The sequence below is a fragment of the Cucurbita moschata genome, unplaced genomic scaffold, assembly GCF_002738365.1.
Source record: "Cucurbita moschata cultivar Rifu unplaced genomic scaffold, Cmos_1.0 Cmo_Scf00022, whole genome shotgun sequence".
Classification (NCBI taxonomy): Eukaryota; Viridiplantae; Streptophyta; class Magnoliopsida; order Cucurbitales; family Cucurbitaceae; genus Cucurbita; species Cucurbita moschata.
In genome coordinates, this window is record NW_019268538.1 from 815,772 (window position 1) to 841,998 (window position 26,227).

General features: G+C 34.0%; 5 protein-coding genes across 11 annotated transcripts; 2 read left to right on the forward strand and 3 right to left on the reverse strand.

Annotated features, from left to right (window-relative positions):
* Window positions 1–227: 227 nt before the first annotated feature.
* LOC111459095 (microtubule-associated protein 9-like) lies at window positions 228–3,783 on the reverse strand. 4 transcript variants are annotated; one of them, XM_023101849.1, is made up of 7 exons: window positions 3,588–3,783; window positions 2,717–3,296; window positions 2,621–2,631; window positions 2,276–2,458; window positions 1,813–2,194; window positions 655–1,706; window positions 228–565 (listed from the first exon to the last, which is right to left on the reverse strand). In XM_023101849.1, exons 1-7 carry the CDS (start codon window positions 3,699–3,701, stop codon window positions 473–475), a joined length of 2,415 nt encoding a protein of 804 aa, XP_022957617.1. In that variant the 5' UTR covers window positions 3,702–3,783; the 3' UTR covers window positions 228–472. The 4 variants fall into 4 exon arrangements, with proteins under 4 accessions (XP_022957617.1, XP_022957616.1, XP_022957613.1 ...); XM_023101848.1 differs by having other exon boundaries at window positions 1,813–2,012; window positions 2,154–2,194; window positions 2,276–2,631; XM_023101845.1 differs by having other exon boundaries at window positions 2,276–2,631.
* A 1,102-nt stretch (window positions 3,784–4,885) lies between these two features.
* Window positions 4,886–6,595, forward strand: LOC111459704 (gluconokinase). Its single transcript, XM_023102725.1, has 4 exons — window positions 4,886–4,989; window positions 5,062–5,104; window positions 5,367–5,446; window positions 6,006–6,595. Exons 1-4 carry the CDS (start codon window positions 4,962–4,964, stop codon window positions 6,440–6,442), a joined length of 588 nt encoding a protein of 195 aa, XP_022958493.1. The 5' UTR covers window positions 4,886–4,961; the 3' UTR covers window positions 6,443–6,595.
* An 887-nt stretch (window positions 6,596–7,482) lies between these two features.
* LOC111459705 (ADP-ribosylation factor-like) lies at window positions 7,483–12,722 on the reverse strand. 2 transcript variants are annotated; one of them, XM_023102727.1, is made up of 7 exons: window positions 12,514–12,722; window positions 11,092–11,182; window positions 10,224–10,339; window positions 9,902–9,961; window positions 9,754–9,819; window positions 7,770–7,971; window positions 7,483–7,670 (listed from the first exon to the last, which is right to left on the reverse strand). In XM_023102727.1, the coding sequence occupies exons 1-6, from the start codon at window positions 12,568–12,570 to the stop codon at window positions 7,783–7,785; spliced, it is 579 nt and encodes a 192-aa protein (XP_022958495.1). In that variant the 5' UTR covers window positions 12,571–12,722; the 3' UTR covers window positions 7,483–7,670; window positions 7,770–7,782. The 2 variants fall into 2 exon arrangements, with proteins under 2 accessions (XP_022958495.1, XP_022958494.1); XM_023102726.1 differs by having other exon boundaries at window positions 7,483–7,971.
* A 1,276-nt stretch (window positions 12,723–13,998) lies between these two features.
* LOC111459094 (AT-hook motif nuclear-localized protein 3) lies at window positions 13,999–20,316 on the forward strand. 2 transcript variants are annotated; one of them, XR_002713235.1, is made up of 7 exons: window positions 13,999–14,881; window positions 16,464–16,531; window positions 17,112–17,243; window positions 18,157–18,318; window positions 18,508–18,735; window positions 18,824–18,946; window positions 19,995–20,316. XR_002713235.1 is itself a non-coding variant. In XM_023101844.1 (6 exons), exons 1-6 carry the CDS (start codon window positions 14,518–14,520, stop codon window positions 18,854–18,856), a joined length of 987 nt encoding a protein of 328 aa, XP_022957612.1. In that variant the 5' UTR covers window positions 13,999–14,517; the 3' UTR covers window positions 18,857–19,166. The 2 variants fall into 2 exon arrangements, 1 of the variants encoding a protein (XP_022957612.1); XM_023101844.1 differs by lacking the exon at window positions 19,995–20,316 and having other exon boundaries at window positions 18,824–19,166.
* A 545-nt stretch (window positions 20,317–20,861) lies between these two features.
* On the reverse strand, window positions 20,862–22,742 carry LOC111459763 (probable rRNA-processing protein EBP2 homolog). Of its 2 annotated transcripts, none has more exons than XM_023102799.1 (2): window positions 22,634–22,742; window positions 20,862–21,985 (listed from the first exon to the last, which is right to left on the reverse strand). In XM_023102799.1, the coding sequence occupies exon 2, from the start codon at window positions 21,977–21,979 to the stop codon at window positions 21,083–21,085; it is 897 nt and encodes a 298-aa protein (XP_022958567.1). In that variant the 5' UTR covers window positions 21,980–21,985; window positions 22,634–22,742; the 3' UTR covers window positions 20,862–21,082. The 2 variants fall into 2 exon arrangements, with proteins under 2 accessions (XP_022958567.1, XP_022958569.1); XM_023102801.1 differs by having other exon boundaries at window positions 22,588–22,742.
* Window positions 22,743–26,227: the final 3,485 nt, after the last annotated feature.

Here is a 26,227-nt window from a genome sequence, read left to right on the forward strand (position 1 = left end):
ATTAGTGAAATATAATATCCATGTAATCTAAATTACAAAATTATTCATAATCTTTAAAATTAGGACAAAATACAGTTTTCATCCAACCAAAAAAAAAGTATTATTAATGATCAAATATTAAAAAAAAAAAGTTTAATTACTAATTTCTGCATCAAAATTAAGAACAAAACTACACAGCTTCTTTCATCTCAACATATGCTAGAAAAAATAGAACACAATTATTTTAGATAGAAATGTATTATATTTCTCTCTCTAAAGGAAGCAAAAATTAGCTAGTTTTTTTGGTGTGTTGAGAATCAAAAACTACATAGCATTATTGTAACAACAAAAATCAGACAAACTAAATGTTTACCTCATTTTCCCTCTCTCGAAAGGATTATGGAAGAAAATAAAACCCCCCCCCCCACCACCACAAAACTATGAGGCAAACCACAGTTTGAACCCATGCAGCACCACAAAATAAAGAAGACTTCTATAATCTCTTCTCCACTTCATTCATGGCTACCATTCTGTTTTCTTCCAGTGGCTGTAAAGCAGTTCTCAGCTTCCCCCCACCAACAACAACCTGTTTATAATCATCACATATAGTGTATTAGTATTATATATTAGGAGAGAATTCAAACCCAGATCTCATAAATGAAGAACAGTGCTTACTTTTGTGTTGTTGTTGTCGTTGTTGTCCATTTTCTTCTTGCTAAGTTGGAGTTGTTGCTTGAACATCTTTCGCAGCTGTCTTAAGCTTACATCATTTTTCTCCACATTTTGCCTCTGAATCAAGATTTCTTTGTCCTGTTCTTTATGATCTTCTTCTTCTTCTTCTTCTTCAGTATCTGAGTTGTCGATTAGCAGCTGAATGGATTGGTCTTTAACTGGTGATTTGGTTTCTACTGTCGGCCTAGGAAATTGGTTTGCCAGTGCCATTTGGTCAGCTTCGAAAGAGGGTGGTAATGATTGAACTCCATTGATCTTGATGTTTGAGGAACTGGGAATTATTTCTTCCTCACATCGGATGTCGTTTCGGATTTCGGGCTGTGAATCCACGGCGTCAACGTTTATGATATCTTCAGGATCCAATACTTCGGGTTCTTCCAACTCTGAATCGTCATCTTTCACTTCCACAACAGATTCTTCAACATTGCTCAAGACATCGACCAGATCTTCTTCAGAAACAGTCTCCGGGAAGTCCATGGAGTTCACTGCATCATCTTTTTCAGCTTGAACTGAAACCGTCTCCATTACTTCGGGTTCTTCCAACTCCAAATCGTCATCTTTCACTTCAATAACAGATTCTTTAACATTGGTTAAGTCATCATCATCGACTTGGGTTTGTTCTTCCTCATGGGGCAGAGATAAATCAGTAGAATATTTTATGAGTTCTTCGTCAACTAAGATTTCCTCTTCCACATTTTCATGGGGAAGAGACAATTCTGCTGAAATGTCCGTGAGTTCGGCTTCCTCTTCAGCATCTACTTCACTTCCGCATTCTGATTCACAAATAGACTCATTTTGTTCCACTTCCTTACTGGATTGTTCTACAATACTCGAGTTGTAAACTTCTGTCTGGTCGACAACTTCAGTGGGGAGAGAGAAATTGTCAGAGTCATTGATTTCCTCAGCAAAAACCTCCCCAGCATCATCGTCTTTAGAATCTTCATTTGCTTCCTCAACTTCAAGGAGGCATTTCACATTCAGATTATTGTCGGGTGCTGTGATATAAACAACATACATAGATCGGTCAAGTATTGCTCAATGAACAGATGGAGAAAAGCTATTAACAGATTGAGAAAAATTATTGATGGTTGTTTATCTTACCTTCTGTTTCAGAACAATCATTCTGTGCAGTAATAAGATTTTCTGCTTCACAATTCAACGAATCAAGATCAACTTCTGGTTCAACCTCTGAAACTTTTACTACAGACTCCAGCTTATTCTTCACTTGGTTATCGATTTCCAACTCCAAATCATCATCCAATTTGATTTCATCGGTTTTCTTCGACTCCTCCAAATCATCACTATCCAATTTGATTTCATCGGTTCTCTTCGACTCCTCCAAATCATCACTATCCAATTTGATTTCATCGGTTCTCTTCGACTCCTCCAAATCATCATCATCCAATTTGATTTCATCGGTTCTCTTCGACTCCTCCAAATCATCATCCAATTTGCTTTCATCGGTTTTATTTGACTCAATTTCATCTATGCTCGTATCCTCCTTCACAGACTCAACTTCTATGCTCGGAGCTTCTATGCTCGTATCCTCCTTCACAGTCGGAGCTTCTATGCTCGTATCCTCCTTCACAGACTCAACTTCTATGCTCGTATCCTCCTTCACAGACTCAACTTCTATGCTCGTATCCTCCTTCACAGACTCAACTTCTATGCTCGTATTCTCCTTCACGGACTCAACTTCTATGCTCGTATCCTCCTTCACGGACTCAACTTCTATGCTCGTATCCTCCTTCACGTCAACTTCTATGCTCGTATCCTCCTTCACGGACTCAACTTCTATGCTCGTATCCTCCTTCACGGACTCAACTTCGATGTTCGTATCCTCCTTCACGGACTCAACTTCGATGTTCGTATCCTCCTTCACGGACTCAACTTCGATGCTCGTATCCTCCTTCACAGATCCTGCACCAATTGCTATCAATCATCAAAATTTTCAATTATACAAATGTATATGCGTTGAAGAACAAGGTATTTATAATATTCAAACCTATACTGTCAGGCATTTCATCGAACGACATATGGACACTGATTGGCTCCCTTTTCTCGTCACCTCCTAAACTCAAGCTCTCCATGCTCTTCTCCAACAATCTAGCAGACCTTCTTGTACTATACACTCGTCGCTCCGTAGCGACATTATTCCGAGTCTCAGTTCTTCTACGTGTCGAAGCAGCCGCTACTCTCTTACGGCTTTCAACTATAGAAGGCGTTTTTTCAATATCATTCTTTTCTTGATCTAAATCGTTGTCCTCTTTCTCAACGACATCGACCGTCATCTGAAAATCTACCTTTTTGCAAGCTGAAGAAGCCGCCGCCGTTCTTCTCCGGCCACTCGCTAAAGACGGAGTAGTTAGAACCACGTTTAGATCTCTGTTTTCCGAATCCTCTGTACATCTCGCTGCAGCTGCACGGCGTGTTCGAGTAGTAACTGACTCATCTTTCACGGTCCTTCTTCTGGTCGTGGTTCTCTGTGCAGTTCGAAGAATTTCCGAGTTAACAAACTCTTGTTTCATTGGTGATTCCGGTACTCCAGATCCTTCGCCGTTCAAAAACTCCTCGATTCCTTCAACCTAAAACCAAGGGAGAATAAAGAAATGTCCATATTAATATGCGAAATCCCAAGAAAAATTCCTAGTTCTTTCAAGAAATCAGATCGCAGTAGAATTAAACACTTCAGATTGTCAGATTCTTCGATAACCATATCCAAATCAAACGATTAAACTACGAAGCCAATAATAAACTCAGGAAGAAGATTCAAATTCGCTAGAGAACAACTGCTTCATAACCGCAGATCCTTCAATAAACAATCTAAATCGAAGGATTAACTACAGAAACAGTTAATAAGAAAAAAGATAACCAACCAATGGAATAACGGAAAGGGCGTCGGCCATGGCAACATTAGTGGTATTGGCCGGAATCTTATTCCTCTTGCAGAGTGCTTGTAGCTCTCTCCTTGACAAGCTGCGGAAGTCCATAGCGATCGGAATCGAAAATATGAAACAGACAGAAGAAATTTCTACCCAGCCACACGGAAATGAGGCGATTCACTATCATTGAGAAGCGGAGGCCCTTTAAATACGACGATCGACGAATTAACTAGCCGTTTAGGAAACCCTATTTTGTAAAGAAATGCGACCGTTAAGAGCGTAAATTTTGAATTTTGAAAGGGAGAAACCGTGCCCATGGTCCATCGACTTCAATTTACTTCTATTTCGGGATTCTTGGTTTTTTTTTTTTTTTTTCCGACTGATAATATTTCCAAATTAAATTCATGATTAAAAAACTTGAAATTAATTAATTAATTATATATATATATATACTATATCTGGATTTTAAATTATTAATTAAATAAACTTTAGAAGGCATATTGTAATCAATATTATTAAACAAAAGGAAATATCATAAAATTTTAAATAGTTTCTCAAATTTAAATATTATTTATTTCGTATTATTATTATTATTATTATTATTTAGAAAGCATGATCATAACCATGTATCAGTTTCATGCATAGATGGGTATCACTTTCATTCACGCTGACCTTACGTGCATCGCTTTCATGTATTTAAAACCTTTGGACAAGCACCATTGTCATACAGTCAATTTATTTTAAAAATTATTTAAAAATATCGTAATTCTATGAACATACATATATACATGATGTCTCACATACAAAACATCAATTTAGTAGCGTCACTTAATTTCGATAAATTTTTTACAATAAAATTAACTTTCTTTTGGCTTATAGAAACTTCAGTTTGATCTTACGAACCTAAATAAAATGAAATTTTACGTGGCTAAAGTCCAATGTATAGTAATTCTTATAAATTTGAAATGAATAGATGCCTCTATACTCACGTAAAATTCTCTAAAGGTTTTTAATCTGTGTTAGTCAATAAAATAAAAATCGACTAAAAATAATTTAAATGAGGATTAAGCGTTAATTTAAATGAAAATGAACCAATAATTAAAGGAGAAAAATAAATTAATCTCGACTAAATTATTTTATTATATCTTAGAAAAATTGACGAAATAGTAACTTAATAAATAAAAAATTAAGTATTTGTTAATTTAAAATATTGAGATAATATATTTTTTTAATAATTTTATTTCGAAATTATCCATCCACATCAACATATTACTCATCATTGGAGGCTACCGAAGCAGTTTCTTGTTCTTCATTCTTTTCTTTTTCTTTCCCTTTTCCAAATTTTCATCGATCTCGACTTTCCGGCAAATGGACTCGCATGATCCGAAGTCGAACGGTATTCCATTCGATTCTATTCTTCAATTTCATTTCTTCATTCAAGTCTGATTTCGTTTTATCTGATTTCAAGCTATGGCGATCGTACTCATGGGCGTCTGCGGTTCCGGAAAATCGTAAGTTCTTCTCTTCGATTCTTTGATTCTTCGTCTTCTTTTAGCGTATCGACTCGTAGTGATTCATCGATCGGTTGATTCAAGAGCTTTAGATGATGTGAAATTTAGGGTAGCAGTTGAGAAAATGGTTAATCTGAGATGAATTTGTGTTACTGAAGTCGATATTTGAAGATCTCGAATCTGCATTTTTGTGTGATTTTTGTTGAATGGAATTTGTTTTCCTTCTTTCGATGATTCGAAGAGTTTGTGTGTGGTGGTGCAGTACAATTGGTGCGATGCTGGCCGAGGCCATGGGCTTGACTTTTCTTGATGCTGATGATTTTCATCCAAGTTCTAACAAGGGTATGCCACAACCTTATTCTCTGTTCTTGATCTTCAAAAAGTCTCTTATAATTTCCCCATTTTTTATTTTATTTTATTAGATATAAATTTGATTTTCGTATTTAATGGAAACTTAAAATTAATAAGTATATAACTCCTCTATTAAATGAAAATTAGAAGATTAAACTAACACAAAATTTAAATTTCAAATACTAAATTTGTAATTTTAATTCTAATTTTATTCCTTGAATCTGGCTCTAGTTTCTTTTTCAAATCTTGTGTTCTAACATATATAACATTCATGTACGATGAATGCATATTTTCGACCCGAATGTTAGAAGTTTTTTCATCATTCACTATTGTAAGTTTATCATTAACCAATCTTAACAAATGATTAAATTGAAAAATGTTAATACATAAAGTACTATGATTGAAACTTTTTAAATAATATGGACTAAATCGAATAAAGAAATATGCACACATCAAGAACTAAAAAGAACATATCTAGCGTAAAAATTATTTTGTTTGGACGTGTATTTTACCTGAAGTATTACTTTCAAAAATCATTTCAAACTTGCAGAAAAAATGTCGAAAGGAATCCCTCTTTCAGACGAAGATCGGATACCGTGGCTTGAGAAGATTCGGGACACGTTGAGAGAGAAGATGGGTAGTAAAAATAGTGTAGTTCTTGGTTGTTCAGCTCTGCAAAAACAGTACAGAGACATTCTGAGATCAGCTGATCCAAATTATGAAGGAATTGGAATCAGGTGTGTGGTGAAGTTCGTTCTGTTGGATGCTCCAGCTGAGGTGATTGCTTTGAGGTTAGAGAAAAGAGCCAAAGAAGGTAACCATTTCATGCCTTCAACTCTTTTGAACTCCCAACTTGATTTGCTGCAGATTGATGTTTCTGAAGGCATTTTACAAGTTGATGCTACTCGTAGTCCTCAGGCAATTGTGAGTCGTATTATCAAGTTGGTTCGTGGATTTTTGTTTTTAAATATTCACAATAGATCTTAGTTGATTTTCGAATCGTTCTAATTACACAGATCATCACTTTGAGATGAGAAAAAACGTCTATAAAAAATTTTAGATTGACATTGTCGATGTGTAGAATGATTCAATGTTCCTCCAACTCGTGGAAGTTATAGATAATTGACTTCATCTTACAGTTGGAAAGGGATTGATTTCTTATTGCATTTGAAGCGTCTAAATAAAAAACTATAGTTTAAGAGATTAAATTGTTACTTAGAGTTTAACGAAAACTAATTTCATTTTCCTACCATATCGGTTTCTACATACAAGACTCTCAATAGACATCAATAAAAATACTTTAGAATCCATTTCATTAGAGCAATGTCTTGCTTGATAGCGATCTTTCTTTTTTTTTAGTTATATCTGATCTAGTAGCGACACGCCATGTTATAATCTACTTGCAACGGATTAATTCTCATATTGACAAATAGCTCACTCTTCTTAGCAAAACAATTCTTTTCAGTCCAACTAACGGAGAAAGAGGACCAATGCATCCATGGACAATAACCTTACGAGACAATTTATAACACATCGACAACCAACTTTAGTCTAACGACATTTATAGGTGCGTCGACACTACAATCATCCTTTTCATAGTAACATCAATGGGCAATAACCATTTTTTTATATCCATCCATGGACAATAACCTTACGAGACAATTTATAACACATCGACAACCGACTTTAATCTAATGACATTTATAGGTGTGTCAACACTACAATCATCCTTTTCATAGTAACATCAATGGGCAATAACCATTTTTTTATATCCATCCATGGACAATAACCTTACGAGACAATTTATAACACATCGACAACCAACTTTATACGAACGACATTTATAGGTGCGTCGACAATACTATTATCGTATGAACAGTGTGTTATACACTTCGAATAGAATTTAAAAAAAGGGTCTAAACAAATCTGTCGTACCAAGTAATTCAAAATGATATGTTGATGTAATTAACATATTTGTGTCAAAAGAGGGAATTATGTGCAAAAAGCTTCTATAGAAGATATATTAATTAGCACCAAACCTGCATTTTTCGATATAATATATAATATAATATATATATATATTACATTCTAGTTAAACGTTCAAAGGTCAAGGCCAAGGAGTAGGCACCTGATAATTTCAAGTTTGATAAGGGAAACAATTCTGATTACAATTTGAAATCTGCGAAGTGTAGGAGTCAGCTTTGAACCAGCCAACCTGAACTTACAAAATACAAACAACTCTAAAAAGGTTTAATGGATTTTTGAAAGGCTGGAAATGGCAAAAAAGAAAGATTGAGGGATAATTGAATGAAACCTTTTATATCTCTTTAAAATGATGTCCCTACTGAAGAATATCCAGCAGCTCTCATCTCCTTGAGAGTTCCAGCTAACCAGTCTAAGCCTTCGTAAAGTCCATCTCCTCTGATTGCACACGTTCCTTGTATGTGCCATCTTCTCTGTTTGAGATCAAATAGACCTAGTCCCTGACATACTTCCATCGGCGTCATGGCTCCTTTCTGGATCAACGAAATCGTTCAAAATTTCATAAGAACGATCCAAGAAAATATCGATGATGCAAAGGCTGAAGCCAAGGGCTAGACAACAACCGTTCTAATATAGAAAAATCATTATTGTATGAGTAAACGAACTTGATTGAAAGAAGAGAAGTACGGATATAAATAAAATCGTGTTGCGAGAAGAGCAACAAACCAACAACAATATCCAATGGTGAAGAGTTAGAAACGAAGGGAACTTTTTGGTTATAAACACCCAAGAGGTAGGGGATTTAAATGGGTCGAGGCCAAACTTCCACTTAAACACACTACGCTCGTAAAAGTTTTCCTGTTCTGATGCAAACTGTCCCACAAATAACCAAGATGGCAACTCACCAGAGAACCTTTATCTTATCTTGAGGGTAAAAAAGTAAAGTACCTACTCCAACATCAAATGACAAGTCCAGTTATGAGCCAAATTCACACTAAAATTCTCTGAAGCTTAATTTCAAATGAAAAACCACACACTGATGTCTCCATGGTAAGTAATCCAGTTCCAAATCCTCAAGAGCACATATACAAAAAACACACCATCGATTTCCTTTATATTCTTCTTTATATTATGTGTACGTGTATCATTATATCAGTAAGAATTTATCCTTATTGGCAAATGATCTTTCTTCCACATAAGACATACAATCTTTTTTCTTCCCAAAATTCAACTAAAAGAAGTGTACACTCGGTCCCATATGATATTTTTAAGTAATTCTTTTACCTGGTCAAAAGGATTGTCCTTTCTGACTCACAATAATGTTTGTTGGGTACGTAGCAAAGCAATTGATCCGGTGCTAATATTTCAAAATAAGGTAAAATGTTTACAGCTAACCAAGTTAGTTTCACAAGAACAACTGAAGAGAAAATGCCACTCGTTGGTCTAGAACTGGACAAAAACTCAATTTTAATATCAAACCGAAGAAATTAACAGGTGTTATGAACCATATAAGGCTTGGACATGATACTGTTAGGGGGTATGTGTAACCTAATATGATGAGGCAAGAGACCATTTTGATTCATAAGCTATCTGATCTTTATAAAAGTTAACAGTTGATAATGGCCGAATATCAACTTCAACCTTATTTATCCACCCTACTTTTCATGTACTAGGCTGGTGTCTTATGGCTTCAAGAAATGGCTATAACTAAGCCTGGACTCCATACTTCCCCTACTCTAGCTGTCTATATTCATGTTGCAACCCCTACCATTCACTACGTAATATGTTTTAAAAATGGGAAGGCACAAGGGATCAAACACAGACTGGAGGGACTAGAAAGAAATCTCTAGACCAAATAATCAACCCTTCACCCTTCGTCACCATCAAGGTAAGGTAGCTTTCTATATCAATTCTTCATGCTCTTCAAGTAGGAAAACATTTTTGTCCCTTTCTTTTACCAAGTCTAACGACCTGATTTTTTAGATAACTACTGAAAATCCATGTGGAAACAAAATCTTAAAGTGTTCTTTATTCAAAAACAAAACCAGTTGTCCAAATGAATATCAAATACTCAGTATTCAATATTCTTATTTATTATGCACGTCAATTAAAGGACTTTTTTTATCTAAAAAAATTTGTTGAAGGTCATTTTCGCAACTTGTCTTGTTAGAAACTTTCCCTTTTCTTTTTATGTAACATGGTAAGTGTATTTCAAAGAGAGTAATACTAATGTTACGACTAGCTCAGACCTTCATCACATATGCAACATTAATTGTTTCCATAGTATGTACCAGAAGAAGATGAGATCTACATACCATATCCTGCTTATTTGCAAAGACCAATATGACACTATTCAGCATAAATGGATCGTTAATGATGGCCTGAAAGAAAAATCACATATCAGCCAATAAAGAGTTGCTCACACTGCCATACTTAAATGCACGATGAAGCTTGGGCTATAACCTGAAATTCTGTTTTTGCCTTTCCAATTCTCTCTCGGTCCATGGAGTCTACCACATAAATCTGCATGAATAAAGCTGTAAGTACATGGACTTGTTTCTGTCAGATGAATATTAGGTGAGACTGTAAGATAATCTTAGAATAATTTATAAGACACACAATGATGATAGGCTCTTTGAACAAGAAAGGAAGTCAAAGCATAAACAATAACTCCATAATGATATTTTATAGTCTACAATCAAACTGAATGTTGAAAAGAAACCTGAAGAATAAACAGCCAAATTACTATAACTCATTGACATCCAGTACTAATAGTAATAATTACCAGTCCATCTGTGTTATTAAAGTAGTGCCTCCACAATGGCCTCAGTTTCTCTTGTCCTCCAACATCCCAAACAGTGAACACAACATTTTTATGCTGGACTTTCTCCACATTGAAACCTACATGAGGAAAATGAAAAATCAATTTACTACCACATTGACAGAAAAAATCCAAACATCTATGAATGCCATAAAAAACATCAACAGTAATAATGACACAAAGAATTGAAATAGTTATTAGCATGACACCAGAAAGATAAAAAAAAAAACCCATACAAGAAGCTAGATGAACCATGCTACCATTTGAGAGATACAAGGTCTTATGAGTATTCCTTTGGACATATTAAGTTTGGTTGATAATTCTACAGGAGGTACAATTATCTATTAGCGAGGATGCAATTATGGCTTCTTTTGTTCTCTCTTCAGCCCCTCACACTACCTTCCCCCCTCCCTCTCTCCATTCTCAATCGTTCCTACTCTCTACACAAAAAGAACTTTTGAGATTTACTTAATAAGGATACCACTTTCGTTAACAAAAATGAATGAACAACAACAGAAACCATCGTAAAGAAACACAGACCCAGCCTCCGAAAACAGGAAGACTCCCACAAACTTGATAAAACCCTATTGTGAGGTTTATGGAAGAAACGAAATACCGGACTTTTTTAAGATAAATGAAGTTCATGAAAGAAAGCCTAGATCTCTTATAAGTCTCTTTCCTTGTCATCTGGCATTGTCCTTGATTTAGGGAAGAACGTACTAGCTAGCACAAAAGCTATGATTCCACAAAATGGAGATATAAAAACTAAATCAAAAAGTTTTGTGGTAAAATCCCTATTTGAGTTTTTTTGGTTTAATTGTGAAGAACCTACCAATTGTAGGAACCGTCGATAAAACTTCCCCAATGTGCAGCTTGTACAATATAGTTGTCTTGCCAGCTGCATCCAAGCCAAGCATGACAACCTAAACCGCTCAAGAAAAAGGAATAAAATACATGATAATTTGTAAATAAGCAGATAAAAGATAATAGAGTATCTAAAAGGCAATATAGAAATGTAATCCACGAGTTCGCCCTAGCCAAATAAAGTGAATAGGGTAAAAGCCCAAAACTGTTTAGACAACTATTATTTAAGCTTTTTCTCAGGAGCATCCTATTACCAAGGCAATTATAGGTAAATGCAGTCAAATCTGATACGCTTAGAAAGAACTAGCAAATTGATTACAATATTGCAGAGGATCGGGCTGAAGCATTCAAATTAACTAAATATCATCGTAATCTTTTGAGCTTCTTTAGATAAAGATTTTCCAAACTATTCTTCTGTATAATCAATAGTAACAATGTGTGGATTTTGGTATCTCTCTTTGGATTGTTGTTAATATTGTAAGAATGTTGTGGGTTCAGAAGATATAGAGCAGGCGAAAAGCTATCAGATGTATTGTACAACAATATCAACGAAAAATTGTTTTGCTTTCAAAAAAAAGTAAAAGAAAAATAACTAAAGATCAAATTTATAATTCTTAAAAAATCAAAGACCTGTGAACCGTGATTTTCGAACACATGTTACCTTTCTATAAAATAAATCATAAAAACTACTATGCAACAACTTTTTCCAGAATAAATATACTGCTACACCTCTTACTTGGGTCGAATGGAAATGTTAAACTATCCCTAGAAATCAATCATGATTGCCGAGAGCAACAAATTAACACCTACAACTACTAAACTGGGTCACAAATGAACCATTTCCCCATAATATAAGGTTTGAGCAATCAATCATGAATCCATGAGACTAAGTTCTTGAACAAGTAAAATTGTAAAGAATTTCCGACTCAGAGACCAACATCGATGAGTTTTCAGAAGTCCCACTGTCCCAAAGTTCGATTACAACCTCCATCTCAAATTAGACATCAAACATAACCAATATATGATTGCACTCGCTATAACAAGAGAAACCCTATAACCAGAAGAAAATTTAAATTACTCAGAACTAGTATTAGCCAGATGAAACCAAATCATTTCACCAAAACTTCATGCAGTTCCCAATCCCACTAGCATTCAGCTCTATGGCAATAAATAGTACCGCTAAATACAGAGTAAACCAATCGAAAGGATTATGTAAACATCGGCCAACAATCCTAAGCCATCCGTGAGACAAATTGAACACCAGAATATAACAGAAGAAATCAACAACTGGCAGTAATAAACAGGATCAAAAAATTAACCACGTAAAGATGCCAAATCCAATTCTAACAAATACTTCAGAAAAACAACAAATTAGAGAACAGTATAATACCCGCATCTCACTGTTGCCGAAAAATGTGTCGAAGAGTTTCCGAAACGCTTGACCCATCTTGGCCCGATTCCTGGCTTCAACTCCCGATCTCTGTGGCTAAGTCTGAAAAATGCTTTGCAGTTTTCTTGGTTTCCTTTCAGAGAGGGAAAAAAAATGGTGAAAACTGGAAGAGAATCAAGAGAATGTTCTGTGAAGAAACCTTCAAAGAAGAGTAGCGTCAGAATTTTATTTTTTTATTTTTTATTTTTTATTTTTTTGAACAAAATATGATTAATATTTTAAATTTAAATATTTTTAACTAAATTTCATGCAATCAAATCAAGTGCTAATTAATGATATATATATATATATATATATTGTTTTTTGTATAAATTTAAAGTAACGTATTATATTAATATTAAAATTATAATTTTCCACTTGCAAAAAATTACGTAATATATTTTTATAGATTATTTAATTGAACCATGTTGTAATTTTTATAATACAATGTCACGTCTATATAAAATATAATATTAATGATATTATCTTATAAAGGCTATTATAATTATATAATAATGCTCCATACTCATCCTAATAAAATTAAATTTTCTTTTAAAAAAAGTTATTTTAGTTTTTTTTTTCAACTTTAATATTGTTTAGATTTTTAATTTATTTGTAATTTTATTTTGAATACACTTAATTAATTGATTTTGGACTAACAAATTATATAATTTATTGTTTAGTTTATTTAAATATATATTTAGTTCATTTTACAAATAAACACTTATTACACTAATTAAATTATTATTTACTAAAACTATTATTGTTTGCCTAATATTATCTTCAATATGTTTAATTGGTTACTTGGGATTAGCTAAATTCATTTATAATTAAATACTTTTTAAAATTTATTATATATCATAATTTTCAAATTAAATTAATAATTAATTATAATTAAACAAATTTATTTAATATTATTCTATTGCAATAATTAAATAATCGTATATTTATTTGATGTGTGTTTATTACTAAAAAAAATACCAATTAATCAACTTATTTACAAAATATCATTTATTCATTTCAAAACATATTTAATTTAAGTAAAAACATTATATTTAAATAAATATATAAAATATATAATTTCGTTGAGACTTAGAGACAATGGTCAAAGAAAGTCCTAAAGTTGGCACGTGTGAAATCAATTTCCTGACAGTCAAAACCGAAAGAAAAAAAGTAATAAAATAATTAATTTAATATTTACTTATTTTTTATATTTTCAAAATTTATATTTTCTACGTAATTTCGTAGATTTTAATATTATTATTTAGTATCTCAAACATTAAATTCAAATCAATTTCGAAGACGGACGTGAACCATGTTATTAACCAAAATCTATACTTTCAATTTCCCAAATATAATATTAATTATCTATTAAACTTTTTCATCTTAATTTTCTCTTTTTTTCTGATTTAATTTTATTTAATTTTTTCCATTCCTTTTTTCTACTTTATTTATTTCTCCTCATTTCCTCTGCAAAACCCTAATTTTCTACATCTCGAAAAAATTTCTGTGATTGTTCTGTATTTTTTGGAATTTTTTTCTTGTATTTCTGAGATTTTTTTTACTGTTTTTTTTTTTTTTTTTTTATAATTTTTACGATTATTGGAGTAAGTGATTTGTTGGATTTTTCCTAAACTGGAGCTTTGAGTAGTGGTCTGTAATGGCGGAGATTTAGGATACTGAGAAGAAACTGAGTTGAAATTGTTGTATGGAAGCTCTGGTTCTTGATCTACAAGTAATTCTACTGGAGCTTTTGGTTTTGGGGATTGGTGATAGGTTTTGGATTTCATTTCACTTCATTGGCCCTGTTTATGTGTTCTTATTTCATCGTCTTCATCAATGAAACCTTCTTCGTCGGTGTGTTTGTAAAATATTGTATCGGAAGTTTGTAAACCGAAGTATGGAGGTTTAAGAAGCGGTTACGTAGTTTTGTTTTGTAACCAATTTCTTTTCTAGGCTGTAAAAATGGAGGAGAAAGAGGGTGTTGATTTCGGATTTGCATTAAAAGTGAGCCAAGCTTCAGATAGCTTCGGGATGATGGATTCGAGACCTGAAAATACAAGCACGGACAGCGAGCCACCTCCTCCGCCTCCGCCGCCGACGACGGCGACGGTGGAAGCAGCTCAGACGCTGGCGGGTACAGATGGAAAGAAGAAAAGAGGGAGGCCGAGAAAGTACGGACCCGATGGGACTGTAGTGCCAACATTGTCGCCAATGCCGATTTCATCATCGATTCCGTTGACGGGAGAGTTTCCGGGATGGAAACGGGGAAGGGGGAGGTCAGTAGAATCGCTCAAGAAGTCGCGGAAGTACGATTATGAGATTCCAGGTAAAATATCAATGGTCTATATATTTGGAATCATTTGATTTGAAATTCTGTTGGAATCGTTGGATCATTTGAAATTCTGTTATGCTGGTTTACTTTACTTGTGTTTACTGTTACATTTGAGTGCCGATCCGTTTGATAGCAACAACTAATATGGATTGAAATCAGCTGTAAAACTTCGATATATATACTTTTCTCTCTCTCTCTCTTTATTAGTGTGAGAGAATCTCTGTACTTGCAGGAAAAGATAAGAGGGGTCGGTCTAGTTATCTGGCGTAGAAAGCGATGGTTTTGAACGTATATTTGTGGGTCTTGTACCGTAGAATTATGAGGGGTTGTTGTTTATTGGGTTTCGATGTGATAGTGGACTGCATCGTTGGGTTCACTTCAGATCTGCCGCAAATAGTACTTAATGGATCAAAAGTGACTTTGGAGCTTTCTGGAAACTGGAGGGAACTTTCCTCCTTAGGATAGGGATAGCCTTTGAGAAAATGGCCATTGTTTGGAGTTTGGACGTGAGTGACCTGCTGTTTATTATGAACAGAAAATCTGTAGTCTAACACGGATTAAACTTTCCGAACTGAACTGCTTATAATGAACTGAAAATGGAAGGAAAATGCATGGTACGTTATTATGGAAAGAGTTTTTTTTGGAAATTTCAAATGAAAAAACTGTAATTGGGAGATGAAATGATTTAGAGCATGTGGGTAACTGTTATCTGTTGGTGGTATTAGGTAATTGAAATTAGTGCATTTTTTGTAACTGAAGAATATGGAAAATATTCTTATATTATCTGAAATCTGTAACATCTTGATTAAGATATTCTGGAGTATTAGTTTAATTGGTAGTGGATGAAGCGAGGAAGGTGAATATTAATTGATTGAAAATAAATAATCATGAAAACCCCATTTTATTCCCTTTTTCTGTTCCCTTAAATGGAAAACTAATGCCTTACATCATGAAAACAGAGTATGGCTCAACAGAGGATAAGCTATCCACAAAAGATGCTCAAAGTTACGAGCTAATGATTGTATTTTAAGTCAGTGAAATGCAAATGTTAGCAGATATGAAGTGCAGCTAAAAGTTTAAATTTTCAACCATTGTAATTTAAACTAGATGAAAGCATGCATTCGGGATTTAGGAAATCAGAGTTGGTTGTCCTTCTGTACTAAACTGTGGGGCGGGTTATTAGAGTTTCCAAGAGATTTTTTTTTATGTCTCGGTCGTATGAATTCTGATATGAGATGAGGGTGATTGGATTAATTGCATTTCTCATTGACATTTTGAATTGATATTTTCAGGAAATATGTTTTGCGTTGTGTTCGAATTTAGGCTGATTTCCTTTGTGGTAAAAGAGATAATTACTTGTGTTTTTCATCATTCAAAAGCATAACCTATCTGAACATTGTTTTAGCTTGATTGTATATTATTTAATGGTGAGGGTTGTAATTATTGTCTTAAATAAATATTCTGAAGTTAGGTATTTACGACGTCTGGACCTGGTCATGCAGATGCAATTTCATTGTAAAAGGAGAAATTTGATCTCATTTCCACATCATTCTTACATAATGCTTCTGTTACCCAGGTAACAAGGTTGCCTTCTTTGCTGGAGCAGATTTCACACCTCACGTGATCACTGTTAATATTGGTGAGGTAAGCCTTTGAATCCCTTGTCAAGGAGCACCTATTCTGCCATTAGCGAATTAGTTTTGGATCAAATAATATGGTTTAGCAACATGATTGTTGTATTTTATTCAATTTGGTGTGGGAGATAATTGCAGCTGTCATGATATAACTGATGTGTTATATTTCACAAGTTACTGTACAATACGACATGGGCATGATCATGTGACCGTTTTCACTCTAATGAATTTGTTCAATGTGAAAATTTAAACCTGCTTGAATTTGGGTAGTATTGAAAATCTTGAGGCTCAAATGGCCACTTGTTTTTGACTTGTCGAAATAGAAGGGGTTTCCGCTGTCCTGCTATTGATATACTAAACGAAACTTCTGGAAGTAAATTTTATTTGTTGAATTGTGCAAAAAATTACCAAGACCACCTGCAACTTTGCTTGTGCGAACCAGATTAAACATCGATAATCAGTTAAATAATTTGGAGGAATTAATTACAAAAGTTTTCAGTGATTTGCCATTGCAATGATCTCACAATTTCTGTTCATTCTTGATACATTGTTGCCACTTGTTCCTCATACAATTTTTTCTACTCCTTCAGGATGTTAACTTGAAAGTAATGTCATTTTCTCAACAAGGATCTCGGGCCATTTGTATACTCTCTGCTAATGGTATGGTTTCAAATGTCACACTTCGGCAGTCAACATCTTCGGGGGGTACTCTAACATATGAGGTAGAGCACCTTCCTTGATCATATAACATCTAGGATCCTTTATATTGACGAGTCTATGGGTCCAGTACGTGCATATTCTATAAAATCAGAGCACGCTTGATCTTATAGCTTATTCCATGCTCTGTTTTCTTTCCGAGGCTCATTTTATTTTTTGTTCTCCTAGTCGTTACATATCTGACCGCACTGCGTTCTGATGCGTATTTGGTTGTTTTCTTTCCGATGTTTCATTTTAATTGTTATACGTGCATATGAACATTTTTAGGATATTGAACTTAAATTCTTTTACTAATAAATTCTTATGAACAACCTATGAATTACGAAATAAGGACTGATGTCTAGAACTCGATGCTCTCCGAAACAAAGCCCCACTCAACAATACTCTTGCTCCTCTAACTCCCTTATTCACCTCAGCAGGACCTATAGGCGCTTCCCTTGATTTTTCACTCTCTTTTTCCTTGAATACACAAGCCTAGTGAATCCTGTAATCTAACTTTTGTAATCCCAGTGTGATAAGAATTTTCTTGCTTATTTGAACTCTTTTTTCTGACAAATAAGTGTCCGAAACTGCTTTCACTTGTACATTGTGTTAAAAAAAAGTTGCTGCTTTCAGTTTTTTAGATGTTAAATTTTCAGAGAATTCAGAAAGCCTGAGTTCTTAGCCATTAAAACACCCGATCTGAGAAAACACACTTGGTAACAGCTGACTGTTGCTGTTATTCTAGTCTTTAACTGTTCTTTCTCGTTGATATTTTTTTAAATGCATGTTCAAACTTAAAACTAGAAGTGAACTCTTTTATCGTATATTACTTGTTACTATTAGCCACTCGATGCAATTTTACCCCTGCATCTTATCTTCAACTGTCATGGTTAGCATTAGTCATAGAGGAACCTCATGAACTGTTATGATTATTAGGGTCGATTTGAGATACTTTCGTTATCTGGATCATATATGCCTTCCGAGATTGGTGGAACAAAGAGCCGATCTGGAGGGATGAGTGTCTCTTTAGCTTGCCCAGATGGCCGAGTAATGGGTGGAGGACTTTCCGGCATGCTAATAGCAGCTGGTCCAGTGCAGGTATTATTTTCTCCAAATGAGTCGAATTTATAAGGTCTTAAGTTCAGTACCCAGAGGCACAAATCCATGATTTGTTTAATAGTAGTTTGTTAGTAAAAATATAAACATACATATATGTAGAGTTCGATTTTGAAGAAAATATAACTTACATTAATACAAAATAAATTGTGTGCCTTCCATGGTCGCCAGGTGGTGGTGGGCAGTTTCCAACCACCAGGCCACCAACAGGAGAATAAACCAAAGAAGAGCAGGATGGAACCTACATCAAATGCAATTTCACCTCCTCCCGCCATTAAGCCCATAGGAGATAAAGCAGATTCTTTAGACCCAAATCCAGCTTTTAGAACTTCACCAGTCGACGAAAAACCACCTTCTCCAGAAGAATCAAGAGTTGTCCTCAACCATTCAAACCATGAGGTATCTTGTTGATCGCCATCACCTGCATTTAGAATCTTTCATGTAGATTAGCTGGTGCATTGACCATTTTCTCAACCTTGATCATCAGCGGTATGAGCTCATTGATTCTGTGAAGGTATGAGCTCATTGATTCTGTGAAGGTATGAGCTCATTGATTCTGTGGAGGGCTAACTAAGAGTGTTTAAACAACTGACGTATCTGTCGTCAACAGGTAACATCTCTAGATAGAAGTTTAAGCCTAATAGATAGGAGTTTGATCATTAGGCTTATTTGTTGTTTGTTCTCAGCATGTAGGATCTCGTGCGTTGTATCCCACTTAACGTTATAGGAGTTTAAGTGCAGAAATTTGTGTAAATTATTCATGTTCTAGAATTCTCTGTATCTGAAATAATAACATTTTAAGTTCAATTTCAAAGTCTGTTTCCCAGTGATCTATTCTTGTACATCTTCACTTATCTGAGGCCTCGGCCAATTTTATAACCTTCCCATTATTAAGCTGTAGCCCACCATGCATTCAACGTTTACTCTCTTCAGTAAAACTGATTTAAACACTCTTAGCTAATACTTAAATCTGCAAACGTACTAGAATTGCTGCCCAGAAGTTCTTATTTTCATGTTACAGGATTTAAATGATTAGAAGTATTATAGCATGAAAGTAAAGAGAATATTCCAGTCTTAAGGATATTCACGTCCTTGAATCAAACACTAGAGAAATACATCTTCTCGAAACTGTTTTTTATTGAACCTCCTTGATTCTTATGCCTGTATCGTATGTTCTTCAGATTCTTGTATTCATTCATATTGGGTACCGTACATGTCCCAGAATAGAGACAAGACTCTACTTCCCCAGGTAAAAGTGACGGAGTTCTTGTTTGGCTAAGTGGGAGTACTGGAAAACAAATGGAATTCGATTCAATTGGTTCGAGTTGATCGATTGGTTTTCAGAAACTGACATGATTGTCCCAACTACTCGACCAATCTCGAGGTTCTTTGTCTTTCTTCTCTCCACCCATTGTTAACCTTTTCAATGAACTCTTCCACTCTTCTTTTGAAATCCTCCTCGTCCTCGACGTCCTCGACGTCCTCATGATCATCACCACTCCCTTCAACACTGTCGCTGAAGTCTGGTTCATTTAGGGTCTCTGTCACTGCACACACATCCACTATGGCATTTTTCTGAAGCATGAAATTCTGTTCTGCATTTGTGTTGCTGTGAATGACGATTGAAAGAGGCACATCATCATGATTTTGGTGATCAGAACTGGAGAAGACTGGTCTTGAGGTGAAGAGAACGATGAGAATGATCAAATTGAAGATGCAGAAGATGAACAGAGTGCTGGAAGCCGCCTCGGCAGCTAGTTCCAAAATGGAATCAGCCATGGCTCCACTGAAAATTTTGGTTAAAACTTAGAACTGAAGAGAGAATTGGATCAAGAGAGAAAGATGGAAGGGAAATGAAGCTTGTTTGTTGGTATTTAAAGGGTTTGGTAATGTGGGAAGTGTAACGAGGAAGCTTTTTGTTATGGAAGCAGACCAATTATGTGTTGTGTAAGGAAGTTGAATGGCTTTTTTTAAAGTCAAGTCAAACATTATCACGTGCTGGCTGTTTTGTTTAATGAATTTCAAATTTAGATATGAATTGAAATATGGAGTTTCTCTACATGTTTACCCATCTTCATTTTGGAATTTACAATAATTTGATAATATTTTATTCACCCGGTCGTTAAGGTCTATTAGGGTCTGCGTAGATTTTAGTTCAATTATAAGTTAGTTTTGTGTTCAAAAATTTTTTGAACATTAAAAGTATCTAATAAGTTTCACTTTTGAATTTAATAGGTCTCAAAACTTAAAATGTTGCAGTTCTTACACTAAAAATCATTTCATTTATGTTGCAGTTCTTACACTAAAAATCATTTCATTTTGTACGTAATTGATCTTCGGTTCATTCTACATTATGATCTTCGGTTCATAGCCTACTAAATACAAAAGAGAGTTTAAAACTCTATCGAACATTTTTATGTGTAGAGGTCAAATTGTGCACGCTTTGACTTAATCTCAAAGTCACTTAGTCACTTAAATCGTCTATCTTGTTGCTATAACAAGCATGAACTACAAAGTATTAAAGCTTATACAATACAAGTTTATATAAGTTTAAACCATAATTGAACAAAAACAATAATAACTACCAAACTTAGTATTTTTAAAAAAGAAACACAAATTAACAGCCTCAAGTTTACATGATCTTGGTTTACAGAATGAAAGTTTCAAAAATGTAAAACTATAGTTTGACCACAACAATACCCACCATCTCTAAACTTGAAAGGACTGACTGACTGGCTTCATTAATCTATGACTTCTTCCTTCTTTTATTGCTTGACAAACTGCCATTGTTGAATCCCCTAATATCATTTGTTGTCTCAGCTGTGTTTTGTTTTTTCATACTTTTCCTCCCGCCGAATCCGAACTTCGAATCTCTGAAATCTCTTTTCTTCGGATTTTTCCCTTTTCCACCTCCACCATGTCTTGCCTTCCCTCCGGAGCGATCGCCGGGAGACACCCCTGGCCTCTTCTTACCACCAGACCTATCAAACGCCTTCCCGTCTTCAAACGATAAGTCCATCTCACCGCCTTTATCAGAAAAACCACTCTTCTGCCTCTGCTTCCTCCATTTCTTAACAGACTCAATCTCCTCTTTCTTTTGTTTAGCCCTCTCCTTTAGCTTCTGAGCTTGAATCTCTTTAGCTAATTTCTTCGCTTCTCTCGCCTTCCTTCTTTCCTCGGCCTCCTCCATCTTTTTCTGTTCCATTAGCAAACGGCCTTTCACTTTTACCATGTGGGTATCCGTCTTCACCATCTCTGCATAATAGTCTGGTGGCCTGAGAAAAGGAAGTCCTAAAGATTGGAACTTCTCAAGGGCCATTCTTGTTCCCTGCAAAGCCTGTGTATAGAATGCAAGCTCTCTAGCTAGATCATCATTTACATCTACCTCTTTTTCTTGATCAATATCAAGAGATAGTTTGTGTATCCATCCCACGTTTTCGGGCCAGCTAATGTCTCCAAGCTTATCAAGAAGACCATCAGCATTATATATTGCATTCTTCGACGGTTCAGACAATTTCACATCCTCTTCCTCCTCAGATTCAGATTCAGATTCAGATCCAAAATCAGAATCTTCACTATCAAGATCATCATCTTCCATGGTATCCTCATTTAAGAAGCTATCCTTTTCATCTGATACACCCATTAAAACCTATCGAAAACAATGATCATCGTTAAGGTTAGACCTCTAGACCTGCTAATTCTATCCCAAAAATAGGCGATATAACCAAATGTACGCATTGAAGGAAGACAGCAACAGTTTTAGATTTAATTCCATTAGTATCATCCATTAAATAGCAATACATCTTGAGGAAAAATGACTCTTTTCAAAAATCAGACTAACTATTCAAAAATCAGACTAACTATTCAATTATCAAGTCGACAAAATGACATAAAGATTCAACGCAAACATTTTCAGCATTATGACAGCATTGTTCATCATTTGAAGACTTGAAAACTATGCCATACAAAATATACTTAATACAAGCTAAAGAGGGACGGCGAACAATAATCCTCACGATATAATAACATACGAGGCAACAAGAAGAGCAAGAAAATAATTATAATCAAAATTAATGACTACACATTTTCACACAATCAAAGACTACGAACCAAAATCGAGACAACTGAGGCACTAAAACCAAACAGACAAAACCAAAACATGATTATAAGCGCAAAGGCAAATAAAAGGAAGCGAAGCAACAACGGATTACGAAGAACAACAACGGATTACGAAGAACAACAACAGATTACCGATTTGGATCAAAGAATGAAAATGATTTCAGAATCAAATGCCAACCTTTCTACCGTCGCTTCCAGCTGCTCGAAGTGCTGAGGGAAATCGACGCTTAAAGCCCTTTGATAAACCCTAAAAACCAGCGGGGCAAATTGCTATCGAAGGCCTCAATTTTTAGGGTTTAACAATTTATTGTGGGCTCATAGAAAATATATTTTTTCGGAAAAAGGGAAATTTGATTGGTTAAAAATATTAAATTAAAATAATAATTAAAAAATCATTTTTATATTCATTTTTATATTGATATGAACAATTATTTTAGTAAATATGATAACAAAACAATAATATATAATACATAAAATTTCTTTCAATAATTTCGACATTTTTTTAAGGATATTTGATAAGAAAAAAAAAACATTTTTAAGACTATTTTCGTCCTCTCGTCGCACCATTGTCTTTACTTAAAAATATATTTACTAGTTTCACTTATTCATTACCTGCCCTACAATAACGTCGTCTAGCTCGACTCTAACCGACACATAGAGACTTTATCAACCAGCCCGTATGCTTGTGACCAGTTTAAAAAATCCACAGACCATCATCGTATTGCCAAAATCAAATCAAGAATAAAACACATATACCACCTCTAACGGTAAACTCGAGCTCCCCTGTCATCGCGGTAGCTAATTATTTGATCGTTTAGCGTGTAATTTCTACAAATCAGCGTACTCATCCAAATCAAAACAGTTCGAGATCTTTCGAGTTTTTGGTTCAAATTAGTTAGTTTTAATAATTTGAATCCCAACTTCACTCGAATACGAAGACAATAGTGACAACAAATACCACAGTAACTACATTTTCAACCATTAAAAAAAAATTACTTAAAAAATTTACCACGAAAAAGTAAAAATTGTATTTGATAAGGAAGGTACGAGTCATTTTTATTATTTAATTTAATATGTGTGTTTTTTTTTTTTTTTAAATAGTCAATAATTTATTTATTTTTTTAATCAAAGGGTAAATTCCATTGGCTCAAAAAATTTATAAAATAATTTCATTAATTTTTAATATTCTTAATTAAAAAAAAATTGGTAGGGCTTGGATTTTCAATAAAGCCCATTATTATTAATAATTGTGGCCTTTTATTTGGGAATTTTCTAGAAGTAAAATATGAAAAAATAGTGACATGATTTTAAAATTATTAAAACCCTAAAAATTGGTAGCTTAGGATTTCCTATTGAATAATTCCGACCTACAATTTTGACTTTTTTTTTTTTAATTATTAATTACTACATTTCACTATTCTTCATCGTCAATTTGGTCCCATTCTTTAAAACTTACAAAATAAATAAATAAAATTATTTCATGAACATATTAATTATCTAAAATAGTTAAAAAAAAATCAAACCCATAAATTATTTAAGTCAAAATATTGATGTAATATTTGAGTAAGAGAGTGCATGAATGAACTGAGACCATATCCGAATGAAAGTGACCCTAAAAATATGTTGGTTAAAAATAAATTGATAGTTACTACCGATAACTCAATCGTAAAAACTCTAAAATAAAATATGATTTGATAAGATAAGGAATCACTGCAAGGATAGTAAGATTCGGATGACCTTGTTGATCGAATATCTCAAGGCAAGAATATTGTTTGAGATTCAAATCACTCCACAAGCAAGATCGATCGTGTCTAGCTTGAATGATCCTTGTTGATCAAATATCTCAAACACTTGTTTGAGATTCGAATCACTCCACAAGTAAGATTGATCATGTCAAGCTTGAATGATTCTACGTGCAACCTAGGCTATATAGAATTGCAAATAAACTTAGCCGAAAGCACAAATGCTCTTTTACTATATTTTCCAAGTCTTCTTACAAATACAACATACATGGCTTTGTATAGCCTTCAAATGAAACTATTAAAGGCATTCAAATAGTTGTAACATTCGTACTTAATAGTCATAATTAACCATTATGTAATTACACCATCAGTTATGATGGCCGACGACATCCCGAGACTCGGGATGGCGTTAAGACATATGGACCCTATCGATGGGGATCGAGATGACGAGATGAGATGCGACGTTGTATTGAGAGACCTTGGCCTGAGCAAAGGCAAGGTCGAGCCAAATGAGTTGGCCTAGCGTAAATAAAAAGTCTTAAAATACATTAATGAAATACAATAACTCTAAATTACTCTAAATTGTAATCCACCCAAAATTTATAACATGAAACTTCATTATTCTTCAATGTGGCATGAATTGAAATATCTTTTGATAATTTCAACAATATTTTCTTCACATCTTCATTGAAGTATATTGTATGATTGATGTCTCTTGGTTCATATCATTTGATTGGTTTAAAACAATCTTACGTATGTCTCATATTGGTCTGTGGAATAATTTTCACTCTCAAATGAAATTTAAGATAAAAATAAATAATTTATCATTATTATTATTATTTATATTAATGAAAATTCGCTACTATCTATTTAATTCATAAATTAATTACAAAAATAGAAGGATCTAAATTAATAAATTTTATGGGAAAGTTGTAAATAAATATAAAAGAAATGGGTTTTTTTATTTTTTTTTATGAATTATGTGGATAATATTTAAAATAAATTATTTATTGAGGTGAGAAAGACCCAAGAGCTTACTAGATATATTAAAGTCTAAAGTTGAGACAATATGATATGCTTTAGGTAAAAAAAAAAAAGAACACAACTTTTTTGACTTTTTTGCCCTCTCTCCCACACATCCCATCCCATGATTTTCATTTTCAAAAATATTTATCAAAAGGTCCCTATGGACCCTCTTAATTGCATTTTAGTTTTATTTTTCTTTTCCATTTGGTCCCTCCTTTAATAATTCCCTTCTCATTTCCCCCATTTTCATAATTTTGTATTTTTTATTTTTATAGGCTTCGAATGGAATTTGTTTCCTTCTTTTCGGGAAATAAAGTTGGTTCCGTGATATTTTGAATCATAGATAACTTTATCGAGAAGTTATTAATGATGTTCGAGTAAGACTTTCGAGTTATTTTAATGTCGAGCAAGTAAAATCTAAGCTCACTTCTAGTAGATATTGTTCATTTTAGACTTTTTGATTTTAAAATACGTCTACTAGAAAGAGGTTTCCATACACAAATGTGATAAGAGTCAACAATGTTGGATTTTGCAAAGCTAAGGTCTTTCTAGAATCCTTGCAAACTTTCGCAAAAAAAGCTAACTTAACAAATTGATTCCAACCAAGAGCTGGTTAAAAGATGAATAACTCTTAGATGGAACTTGGAATCTATGATGGTTACTCCTAGATTCCAAGACGACTCACTTCAAAATTAGCTTGATCAAAACTAATCCAATGAATCGGTTTAAACATCAAACCTAAAGTAAGGTTTGAAAAATAATAACACTAAAACAGTTTTTTTTAGTCATAATGTTTCATGTTTGAGAGATTTCACAAATCAACTCAAATTTTACTGAGTAACTTATAGTTAAGTGATATTATCCTTGATTTACTTTGATTATTCGACAAAATTCAATTACAGACACTGTTTGACCTAATAGTTTGTAGTCAAACTATCTCTTCCAAATACATTACATGTCGATGTCAACTCTATGATGGTCACTCTTAGTTTGAGGGAGTCGTC